The sequence below is a fragment of the Ammospiza nelsoni genome, chromosome 4 (genome assembly GCF_027579445.1).
Source record: "Ammospiza nelsoni isolate bAmmNel1 chromosome 4, bAmmNel1.pri, whole genome shotgun sequence".
In the NCBI taxonomy this organism is placed as follows: Eukaryota; Metazoa; Chordata; class Aves; order Passeriformes; family Passerellidae; genus Ammospiza; species Ammospiza nelsoni.
Genome location: NC_080636.1, coordinates 47,379,908 through 47,392,154, shown reverse-complemented (window position 1 = coordinate 47,392,154; position 12,247 = coordinate 47,379,908). Strand labels below are relative to the sequence as shown.

The 12,247-nt window shown below is 43.1% G+C and overlaps 2 protein-coding genes across 2 annotated transcripts in view; one reads left to right on the top strand and one right to left on the bottom strand.

Moving 5' to 3' along the window:
* Positions 1-196: 196 nt before the first annotated feature.
* NUDT6 (nudix hydrolase 6) lies at positions 197-12,173 on the bottom strand. Its single transcript, XM_059470233.1, has 5 exons — positions 12,014-12,173; positions 10,879-11,082; positions 5,995-6,050; positions 3,559-3,613; positions 197-585 (listed from the first exon to the last, which is right to left on the bottom strand). Exons 1-5 carry the CDS (start codon positions 12,171-12,173, stop codon positions 197-199), a joined length of 864 nt encoding a protein of 287 aa, XP_059326216.1.
* Positions 12,172-12,247, top strand: part of AFG2A (AFG2 AAA ATPase homolog A) — a 161,417-nt gene continuing 161,341 nt past the window's right edge. The window contains 1 exon segment of the mRNA XM_059470232.1: positions 12,172-12,247. Within this exon segment, the coding sequence (XP_059326215.1) occupies positions 12,172-12,247 (76 nt within the window).

The window sequence follows — 12,247 nt, the reverse complement described above, 5'->3', positions numbered from 1 at the left end:
CTTTATGGAGTAGAGGAGAACAAACCCGATGCACACTCATAGCAATAATTACCTTTAAAAATAATTTATATCTTAGCTTATTAGAGAATAATTATGTTCTAATAATTACCTAAAAATAAGTCCACAGATAACTATAATATTCAACATTGCAATAATTCTAAATTATTACTATAGAGAAATGTGAAATGTATTGCTATCATGTCATGTTTCTGTAGGGCTCGGGCAGCTCCCTGTGGTAGAGCTTGTAGAACAGGCCTGTGTAGACAGCCGGGAACTCCCTCATGGTTATGTCAATCCTATCAAACCCTTCCCGGTACCCAAACAGTAAGAGCTTGGCCACGTTGCTGGTGATGGGTGTGGTGTTTTCTGTCCTGGCCAGCTGCTCCAGGTCCATCCACTCGCAGCGGAGGCACTCGTGCTGGCAGAAGCTGATGCGGAAGGAGGTGGGCTCCATGCGGCAGATGATGTACATGTCCGACTTCCCGAAGGCTCCGGGGTGCTTGTGCTGCTGCCTGATGCTTAGGATGGACTTGAACTCTGACTTGATGCCAGTCTCTTCAAAAACCTCTCGAACTGCTGTGTCTCCTGGGTGGAAAGAACAATCCTTGCAGTACATCTGAGAGTACTCAGCATCCTTAAACCTTTTAGAAAGGTGGAAAGCCTCTTACTCAGCATGTTCTCTATTCTGCTTCAAAAGGTTTTCAGAATGTAGGTATGTTTTTCCAACACAAGGATAAGCTAATATTTTGATTCCCAAACAACAGTAATTGCTGTGTGCCTTTCCTGTGTATATCCTACAGAATTACTTTGGTAATGCTGTGCAGGGTGTGGTTTGTAATGGACACTGATGGCTGCTGGCTCCACTGATCTGTTAATCCAAGACAGCACTGCACTGTCTTTGCAGTCCTTTGGATCCCCATCCCTCTCTTTGCCCCTGCCCAGTCTCGGGTTCAGATCCTGTGCAGCTGCACCTGTACTGATGTCAGACCTCTTGATCAGATCAGTTTCACTGCACTTCACCCCAAGGGGTAACAAAATGGGTGGAATTCTTTTCAGAAAGTGAAAGTTGGTGCCAGATCCTTTTCAAGATGTACCGTAAGAGTCAGGTGATATTTCAAATATGCCACAGCACCTGTGCAGCCCAGAGCCTATTCTTGCAGGAAACATGCTGTAAACATGCTGCATGTGTGCTGCATGTGTGCATTCTGTGTGCCCCAGCCAGAGTGAGGTCAGTGCTAACATTTCTCACCACAAACACAGCAGGAGCTTTTAGGGTCTACAGGGTCTGTGTGCTGCAATTACAGCCAGAGAACCACCCACCCATCCAGGACTCCTCCAGAGATATTTTTCTCTTCAATAACAAATTGAAGAGTCCCTAAGAAGTTTGTTAATATTCCACTGATTTCCTCGAAGTCTGCAGTTTCATTGTAGTCAAATCCTACTTGCCTGGGGTAAGTACTGGTAGGTTAAATACTGGCTTTTCCCAAATTAATGTAACCTCCTGGTTGTCTCTGGTTTGAGTGGTCAATGTCCAGAACTGTTGTGCAATGTTACCTGCTCCTGTGAGTTCATTTTCAGTAAGGAATGTGTGCTAGCTTGCTTCCAAAAGCAAATGCATTTTAAAAGATTTGTAGAGATTCACCATCCTGTGGAGGCTTGCATCTTGCCAAGTCCGAGGGGAACAAAGCAGATGATTCAGGGGTAGTTTCAGATATTGGAAATAGAAACTCCCTGTGGCAGGTGGCTTTGTTAGTGGGCAGGGGGCTACAGAAATGAACTGAGATCATGAGGAACTGAGGCAGGCTGTGGTTAAGAAACTTGCAGTAATGATGGATTTCATTTAAGCGTTGAGCTTTGCTTTCAGATGAAGTGCCATTTTCTGTTTCCCTTTTATTTAAATGTGAGTGTGTATATATATATAAATATCTAATGACAATTAAACTAGAAGAAACACTAGGGCTGGAGTTTCAGAAATGTTCAGATACAAAAATGTGTGCACTTTGCTTAATCTGCATTATGAAATTGGTGTCACTTGCGTAAGTCAGTTTGCACTCATTTTAGTAGGCAGCCAAGCATATTGTCACTTCATGTAACTGAAGGATTTTAAAAAATGTAATTGCAATTCTTAATTGTAATTTAAAATTTAGTCCCATGAGTGACTTGTGTTTTAAGGTTTGATGTAAGAATGAAAAAGGAAAATTAGGCTCTATTATATTTTATGCTTGACTAATTTATATCTTTTTGTAATATAATATGTGATGCAGAGAATTGCAACTTTTATTATTCTGTAGTTTAGAAGTGGCAGGAGGGAAGCTGTAGGACACTTTTGTCTTGGGTGGTTTTCAGTGCAGGCTCCAGCTATAATCTCACCTGTTCAGTGAGGGATGGCTGCTGTTGTACTCAGTAGCAGTATCACTCTGGGGAGTCTCCCACTGGAATGCCACTACTGGTCATTTGTTGTTTCCTTGAGTACAAAAGTCCTGCTGCTGCTGGCACTAGAAGTGAGAAGGAGCCTGCCTAGATAAAGCCATGGCATTTGGGATTCTTTTGAAAACATGGATCCTTTTCACCCTGTTACATTACATTGTCCAGCAAATATCTTGGATTTCCATCACCAGGTTTGACAGAAAGACTTAAAACATGACTCATGAGTAACAAAAACCAAACTCAGCCATATCCTGACAACTAGCAACTTTCTCCATGTATTGAAATAATAATTGGAATACAAGCTCACCACACATTGTTGTAGGGAGACTGCTAAACCAGGAGGTATTTTTAAGGTACGGAACAGTCAGGAACCCTGGGCTTGACACCCATCTTAAGAAGTAACCAGCCTATGGATAATGATTTTAAGGGCTGAGATACAAGGAGAAAAAACCCAGATTTTCTCTTCATAAACACCCCTGTTCATTCACCTGTGAGGATAAACTGCAGCAGTGTTCATCAGCTGTGCTGTGTTGGAGAGAAATGAGAAGTTTCCTCAATCCAGCATTGTTTCCTACCACAGGAGTGCTTCATGTCCCTGTTGGGAGTAGGTGCCCACAAGACTGAGGCCCTGCACTTCACCCTGGCTCTGTGCCGAGGAGCTCTTGGTCCAAACGAATCAAGTGAAGGGGGTGGAAGGAAGCAAGTGCATTTATTGGAATGGAAATTTTTCCTCAGTCCATCCCTGAAGTCACTGCCCTGGATTCCAGTGGGAGCTGAGAGCTCCCTGTTTCAGTTTTATTTGGGCCATATATGGATTACCTTAATCCTCTGCACCTCTGGCTCATATTGCAGCATATCTGACCAGCCTAAAAAAACTTAGCTGGCCTCAAGCACTCACTTAAAGAAAGTGTGGAAAAGAGTAAAAAGAGTAAATGTTACAAACACAAAACTTCTTTGTCCTGAACATGCTACCCTGTTACCATTAGGGTCCCAGGATTGTGTCACTCCATCTATTCCCCATTAATTCAAGGAAACAATCCATCACAGGAGTAATGTGGGTCATGCTGTATTTCAGTGGTGTTCATGTCTTTGTATTTCTGTTGATGGCTGACCTGTTCTCATAGGACTTACCAATGTCTTCTCCTGGATTAGACAGACCTCCTGGAAATTTCCATGCGTTTATAGTCTGTACTGGAGGAAAAATCCATTAGTGAAGTAGTCAGCCTGTGTTGTACTCTTTAATAAGAAGGAGACAACACAAAGGTTTTTTTTTTGTTGAAGTTGCAGTATTGTTATTTTATAAATATCAGTAAGTAGGAACTTGTTTGTTCCTGCTGACAGGATGATTAGAGACAGCTACAGTCTGTATGAACAATGGGAACAAAACACCTACTGATTGAAAATACAAACTGTCTAACAGTCATTAGACAATGTTGCTGCTAGATAGAGTAGTTGAATATTTTTTTAAAAGCTGCTATAGACTATATAATCTTATATTTAATCACTAATGTATTCTACTTCCATTGTTTTGGCTTTTAAAAATGTATATATATTTAATCTTACAAACAGGTATTATGATTGTACTGTTCTATACTGCACTGGCTTTAAGATGTGTCTGTAATGATCATTTAGTGTAACTTGTCATTTTCATGGATACAAGAAATGAGGGCTTGTGTGTGATTTATGTATAAGAAACATTTATTGACAATAAAGTTCAATATTAAAACGTGAAGTGCAGGCTTGGTGTTGTTACTCACACTGCTAAAGGAGTCCCAGTCCCTGCACCTCTGGCAAGAGCACAAAGATTTGTAGGCTTTACCTTTACTTCTATGTACTTTCTATTTCTTTCCTTGTTAAAAGTTTATGTAGGAAGAAGTTACCCTTCTCCTAGAAATAAATGCAGTAAAAAGGCACACTGGCCCAAAAAAAGCCTTTTTTGTCTATGCAGCATAGCAGGGAAGCTGTGTGCTTTCCAGTGATTTGAAACCCTAATGACTACATTGGAAAACTATTTTTTTTTCCTGGGCATTCTTAAAGGGCTTGGATAGGAATTTAAAGTAATAGATTAAAAATAGTGCAGATGGAAAACACATATTGGCTTTTTTCTATTGGCTTTCAGATTTACTTTTAGTTCCTGGAAATCTTTGTGTGCTGTGGAATTGTCCTGTCACAATTAAACCCAAACAACTCTTAAAATTCCAACAGCTGTTACTATTTTTTTTTACTCTCATATCTGTTCAAGATATTTACTAAGAGGTGAGCATGCACATTTGTATTTTTGTGTATAAAAGGGTAAATAATAGGTATTAATGTTTACAGTGTGCTTTGTTCCCTGGAGCTGGAACCACTTTTGGAGTCTACAGCATGACAGGTAGTTTTATGCTTTAATTGGTAATTATTGAATGAAAGCCTGAAAGTCCTCCTAAAGCCAAGTCCTCAACATTTTAATTTACTGTAAGTAAAAATATAAAATACAAAAATGAAAAATAGACATCTTCAGTTACAGGAAACAAGTTCAGAGGAAGAGAAGTACCCTTGTCTTTTGTGTTAGAAACTCAACATGTGGTATGATTGAACCTGCCTATGAAAGCACTCTTTCACTGAAGTTCATTAACTGTATTGTAGGTCCTAATGAACTGATCTCTTGGGTCCTGAGGAGAAAAGTATTAGTAGCTATTTCAGGAAAGACAGGAGAATGCACCCAGTGAGATTCAGCAGAGTCTTAACAGTATAAAATGAAAAATATGCATCCAAGTGTATTTCAGTCCACCTAGCTAAGCTTTGATTGTTTCATGTTAAAATGGCATTAATCTCACTCTCTCAGAGAGTTAATTAGTGCAGTTTTAACTTGAATCACTTTAACTTGCAACTGAAAGCATAATGCAGGCTAAATGTCAGTTGAAGCCTGAGAGCTTTCTGCAGCAGCTGAGTCAGAAGGTGGGTCAGTCTGACAGGGGCTGGCAGACGTGTCAGTGATGGATGCTCGGTGACCTCAAGCCACATGACACGAGCCACGCTCACTGCAGCTCTGCTCTGCTCTGGCATCCTCTCAGTGAGGGCGGGCGCTCCTGTGTGTGAGGAGTTAAAGATCTTTACACCTGCTGGACCAAGGGGGTCTCCAGGTCATGGCCAACCACGCTACTGCTCCCTTAAAGCCACAGATGTGCCTGGAATTTTGGAAACCAAACCAAATCAGAATCCTTCTCTCAAAATCTGTTTCAAGCCAATGGGGATTTTCCAGAGGTCTGCATGGATCCAAAGAAAGATCAGGAACTCCTGGGTTAGTTACAGGGGAAAACAGAAAACTCAAAACAGGAAGGATATTTAGTTCTGCTGAATCAATCTGCAGTTTTAACAAAGCTGTTCATTTTTAGAGTTGTTTTTTTCTCCCTTAATATGGAATTCAGCAATCTGTTGCTAGATGTGTTTAAGACACTTGTAAAAGGAAGTAACTTTTTACTATCACAATTTTGGACTGGAATAAAAACAAAATATATTTTGTTTTATATTACAGAATAGGCTTATCTAAATGAACTTCTCTATTTTATAATACTGCAACAAACTTACCTTATTTCTGTCTTGTACAACTAACACCTTTCCAGTGCTTTCATCTAGAACAGCACCTGGTATAGAAAGAATATTGAAAAAGAGAAAGTGTTGGACAAAGTCATTCAATCCTAACAACCAAAATTTAACATGCTTTGATAAATATAACATGTTTTAACATGTTTTGGTAATGTACAGATAGCAAGGTTTGTATGGATGAATCACAAAGTGGTTTGTCAGTGGAAAATGGATGCACAATAAAGTATCACAAAGAGCTTAAGTATCCCATATAAAAATTCAAAGTTGGCAGTACCAAGATAAATAATTGCAGCTTTTAAGTTCCGGATTAGACAAGAAATGAAAAGAAGAACTTGCTTGTGTTAATATCAGAACTAAAGAATGCAAGATCAAGACGTTACCCAAACAATCTGGCAAAGCTCGTTTCAGCAGAGACAGGCCTGTAATCTTCCTCAAATAACAGAGAATTTTCCAGTGACTGGCTGAGAAGCCACCCTTAAGGGGGGGATGAATGTTTCTTCAGTGAAATTCATGACAAAGCCCCCACCTGCTGTAGTGGAGATTTGAGTGGTTTTGGGTTAATAACACACTCTGGGCTGACTGTGCAGATAATGTTCAGCTGTGTGACTATCTCTGAACTCGCACTACCCAGCTAACATCTCATGACAGGAACTGCACCACAATCTGAGTCAACTTCTTAATCAAAAAGTGTTGCTTCCAAGTGGAAAAGTAACACTTTCACTTGATCAAAAAACCTGTCTGACTGAGAAGTGCAGCTTTCCCTTATATCCTCATGCTCAGCTCATGACTTTCTCCCACACATTACAAGTTTTCCTACTTTCTGGAACCCAAGTGCTTTCATGTTTAATTATGTCATACTCACTGGTCATAGTTTAAAAATGTCCTTCCCTTACAACAGGTATTTTTCTCAGATTTTAAAGAGTACTGCGGCGAGCAGGATGAATGCTGTGGTGCAACTTACCAGGATCTTTTCCACATCAGTCATGCAGGGCTTTCAAATTTGAAGCTAAGAGTAACAAAATGCTCACGTCATTTTACAGGCAGGAGGAGGAGGATACAGGCACATCTGTGATGACATGTGCATTTAAAATGCTATGGGGAATTATACCCACAGGAAGGAATTATTAAGGAGTGAGTGTCCAGCTAAAAACATCATGTTTTTTAATAATACATGGCAGAGTTATGTGTAGGAGGATATTTCAAAGATGAAGTACCAGTCTTCTTTCAAGATATGTCAAAGGACATGCTTTAAGAGGCTAGTCACATATCTGCCTCCCCGGGGCTTGTGACTTGATGATTTCATTCCTCCTGTGAATATTTAGCAGTGTCCAAGTTCAACTACTGTAATGATTAAAAGAGGCAACAAAAGAAAAGCAGGAGGAAGTTTGTGATAAGAGGATTTGTTTTCTAGAAAAGCCTCAGCCAAAGGGTTTGCTGAGACCAGGGAGGGCTGGTGAAGGCAGGAAACTGTTGTTTGAATCAAACAGAAAGTGTGTTTGCTCTCCTCTGTTCCCCTGAAATTGAAGCCTGTGAATGTCATTTTTGGCAGTGAATTTCCCAGTGAGGTGATCAGAATCTTTGCTAGGGGATACCTAAATCCAGAGCAAGAAGGATGAAAACACAGTAATAGGATTTGCTGCCTGGTCTCATGTTCCCTTGCTGGGCCACACCTGGTTGGCATTAGTGAGACCGCAGTTTGACTGCCCTGGATTGTGGTTCTTAAAAACTCTGCCTCCTGCTACAAATGTGGCATCTGGACCTTTAATTCATCCAATGCCAGGATGACTTTCTGGAAAGGTTTGTACCTGAAACCCAACCAAGTAATCACTATTACAATACCACTTGGTTTTGAATGTTTTCATTTACGGAACAGGCAAGAAAAGCATTTAAACAATAAAAGAATCCCTTAGATAACTCCAGATAATGAGTAACAGAGAAGAAAAATATCCTACTTGTTTTATTTATGACTGATGTAAAAATGCATGCAGAGATGCTCCGTGTTGAGATGCACCTGTCAACCACAGAATGAGTGAGGACACCACTGCTTGCACTGCAAGCATCAGCAGGCAGGGGCAGGTATTTGTAAAACAACTTGGGAACTACTTTTAAGTCACTTTCCATAAGTGGCTTATCAAACCTATCCACCTCCATCTTCCTGTGCAGTTCCACAGTAATGCAGCTGCTCAGTTTAGATTTCCTTAAGTACCAGGACTGGCTGAGGCTGCTCATCCTATGTGTGTGTAGGCTCTCCTTCCTGGAGTCCTTCAACTCCAAGGACTTTGTTTTAACAAGTGGATTAAGGTGGTAGCAATGCAAATAACAGCTGTGTTGTAAGGCTTGTTTGTAGACCATGTGAGGGGGAAGAAAATGCCTTTCACATTTCTTTTACTTTCCTTCCTCAGCTTGTCCTCTCATGCCATTGTTGCATACTTACAGACATGTCATATTTACAATCATGTCACTTTCTGGACGTGCTGCATATTTACAATCATGTCACTTTCTGGATGGCAGGCCACATCCTCCTTGGAGGTGGAGCATTTTGGAAATGCTCTTTAAAAACACGTTAATCACTTCACACACCAGAGACTCCTCTGTATCTTTACACATGTGGAAAATCCTGCCGCCTACAAACGGATGCAGTAACCTAGCTGGAAGACACATCACACATTCCACTATTTCTGAACAATAATGGCCAAGCCCAATGAGTAACATTTGCTACTCTCTGCTTGGCCACTCTGATCCAGTCTGGTAGAACATGACCTGACCCTGCTTATTCACACCTTTGTCATCACTTGGCTGCATGGTGCTGAGGCACAAGGCCTGGCTGTGCTGCCTTTGCTGCGTGGGAAACTCCAGACAGGAGAAAACCAGCTGCTGGTCTACTTGGCAATGAGACTCACTACCTGCTCCCTGTTCCTGGGCTGGCTCCCTGCTGGCCAGCCAGCCACTCTCCACATCTCTGCTTTCCACTCCAGGATGCTCACAGCACTGACTCCTGCATTTCACTGTCTGCCCACAGCTTTGAGATGGAGACTCTCAACAGAAAATTGCTTTTATTTACTGCAGACATGTTCTAATATACTTTTTGGTTAGGGGATAAAGAAAGCCTTGTGTTTGAACCCCTCCCCAATATTTGTATTTAAATACTTTAATATTTCAAGAAAATGAATTAAAAATAGAATGGATCCTTTCCACTACTCAGGGTCTCCCTCCTAAAGTAGAAAGATAATGGAATAAACCTACCAGGTGGTATCCATGCTGTATAAATACATCCCATGTATTTTTGGGATGTGTTCCAGATCCACTCAGAGTGGGCAGAATAAAGAACAAAAAACCCCACATAGCAGTCATTATTTCACACTTGTTTACCTGCCTAGAATAATTTCTTGAAGTATTTATGTCCTTTAAAGAAAATCCCAATAATGACTAAAAGCGTACATCTTTGAAAAATGGTAGCAAAGAGCACATACATTGTATGTTGTGCAATTTTAAAATCCATACAAGAAATCATGTAATCTGTATACCTGCACTTACCAAAATTCTCTTTAATGTTTTTTTTCTACTTGCAGAGTGCAAAGAGTTTTGAAGCACAGCTGCAAATTATGCTCTGAAAGTGTATTTTTCAATATTTGCGAGTCTTTCAGAGTTATGATTTTTCTTTTAGCTCTTTCTGATGCCCACCAGGGTCACAACTCATCTTTTATGGGATTTCCTTTCAAGCAGCACTTCCAGCTGTGCAAGTTCTATGCAGAAAACCTGTCACTTAGGTTTCCTCACAAGGAGCAACCTGGTGCTTTTGTGAGGAGAATGCACTGTCCTGCTGCAGTTTAATGCCACATATTTTAATGGTGAGGTTTCCAAAATACCTCAGGAAAACATGCTCCAACATGTCCATTGACAAAGTCCAAGGCTGCCTTCAGCACCCACCCTGCCCTCTGCTGGCCTGGGAACCGAAGACTCCCACTGCTGGTGGCAGCAGCTCTGTTTTGTAATTCAAGGGCTTTTCACCTGACCTGCTGCTACACGGAACAAACCATCTTTTGTGAGTTCTTCCTTACTAGATTTTTCAAATTGCTGTTTATGGGCCTTAACACCACATGGTGGAGAAATAACACCCCACAGAGTCCCTGCGTGCCCTGACAAACAAGTCAGGGCTGCAACTGGAGAGATGTGCTCTCCCCAGCCTCGTGATTTCTGTGTGTTAATGTAACCCTTATCCAGTACGTGAGGGCTCCAAACCAACCTCCAATCACAGGTAACTGAGTGATGGGATAGGTAATGGCTTATCTGTGGCACTCTGCTGAGTGAGAGAACAAAACCACTGGAATTTGTGAAGCTAACTTCAAGATGACTATATTTTTGGCTCGTCATCAGTCCCTTGTGTTGTGCTGTATGAAAAAATAAAAAAGAAAAAAGGTGAAACTGTCTTGTCTAGCTCCTTGGAAATTTTCTGTTATGGAACAATTTTCTAGCTGTGGGAGATCTACATGGATAAGAGTATGGTGTTTTGTGGGGTTTTTTGTAAAATACATGTTTGGATTAAAGATTTCTAGGCACAGTTTAGATCAGCTTTCAGACCATTGCCATTCAGGCTAATAGCTGCTTTAGCTTCTGAACAATCCATGTTGGGTCAAGTTTTCCCCATTTACAGACATTAACTTCAACACAGTTTAAACAGATATACACATTAAGCACATAGAGCAGAGAAGTGCTTTTTTCTCTACATTGGTGGCTGCTTTTTCATTCCAAAATGCAGCAGCCAGCTGGTTTCCATGTGCTGGTTGTAGAGAGGAACAATTCCTACTGAACAGCCTCCTAAGGGCTCTTTCAAGATTTTCTGTGGGTGTAACTACTCCTGTAACTCACCTGCAACCCCCAGCTGGTGTGTGGCAAACCCTGGCAGCCTGCTGGGCCCCTCTCCCAGCCACAGGGTCAGGGTGGACGAGCCCTGCTCAGCGTGGTGGAAAGCAAAGCCTTGGGAAGCAGCCACTGCCACAAGGCTGCTCTGGAGGATGGGGACATGGAGCCAGACAGCAATGCGGCCTTCATCTCGCCACTGAGACACGGACTCTGCAAGAGAGGGAAGTGAGGAGGGTCAGGGACCCCTTTGCCCTTGGTCTGTGTTGCTTTAAACTTTACCACACACTATAGCCGTTGGTAACGTGCAAAAATCTGTATTTTCATGTAATTTACCACAGGGTAAAACTATTGTTGGTGTGAGAAACTCACCAGCAGTCTGAGAGGCTGCCAGGTCGACATTTTATGTGGTACAACTGGGTGTTCACGTGCAAAATGATGGCTTTTACATTTAGGGTCTGTCATGAGAAACAGGGGAACTACTCTTCTGGAGTGCTCTGTCCAGTCCTGGGCTCCTCAGTACAAGGAAGATAAGGAACTACTGGAGTGGATCCAGTGGAGGCCACAAAAAGGATGAGGGGTGTGGACCACCTCTCTGTGAGGGGAGACTGTGGGAGCTGGACCTGTTCAGTCTGGAGCAGATGAGTCTCAGTTGGGACTTCATCAATCCATCCAAATATCAAAGATGGGTGCCAAGAGAATGATGCCAGACTCTTTTCAGTGGTACCCAGTGACGGGAAAAGGAGCAATGACCACAAACTCAAACACCTGAAGTTTCACCTCCTCACGAGGAAGAACCAATGAGAGTGGCAGAGCACTGGAACAGGCTGCCCAGTGGGGGCGCGCAGTCTCCTTCTCTGGAGACATTCAAACCCAAACCCACCTGCTATGGTTTGTCACTCCTGTGTCACCTGCTCTGGGCGATCGGACTGGATGATTTCCAGGGGTCCCTTCCAACCCTACCTATTTTACGGTTCTGTGAACGACCTGTTTTTCTCCTGCCAGCGCCCTTCATACCCCGGCCGTGGCTGAGGCTCCGTGAGGGGAAGGCGGCGGCTGAGGGCGCCCCCTGGCGGGCCGCCCGGCCCCCTCACACACCACCCCCCGCCCACCCCGGCACTCGGGACCCCCGCCCGGCACTTGCCCCGCAGCCACCGCCCGAAGGCGGCCCGCTCCAGCCGCGGGGAGCCGCGCAGCTCGCCCAGGTCCACGCTCACACCCCCGAACTTGTCCGTTCTCGCCCGCAGCCCCACCAGGGCCGCCCAGCCCCGCGCCCTCCGGAGCCCCCGCCACGGGCCCGCCATGGCGCTGAGCGGGGCGGAGAGCGGCCGCCCCCGGGGCGGTGCCGGCCTCTGCTCCGGAACCGCTCCGCGCCGGC

Bases quoted from the DNA above. Each gene is read 5' to 3' on its own strand.
- NUDT6 (XM_059470233.1), bottom strand. From the start codon at position 12,173: ATGGCGGGCCCGTGGCGGGGGCTCCGGAGGGCGCGGGGCTGGGCGGCC. The intron at 11,083-12,013 runs GCAAGTGCCGGG...CCTCTCTTGCAG, and splicing joins CTTCGGGCGGTGGCTGCGGG to AGTCCGTGTCTCAGTGGCGA. The intron at 6,051-10,878 runs GTGAGTTACAGG...TTTCTATACCAG, and splicing joins ACACCAGCTGGGGGTTGCAG to GTGCTGTTCTAGATGAAAGC.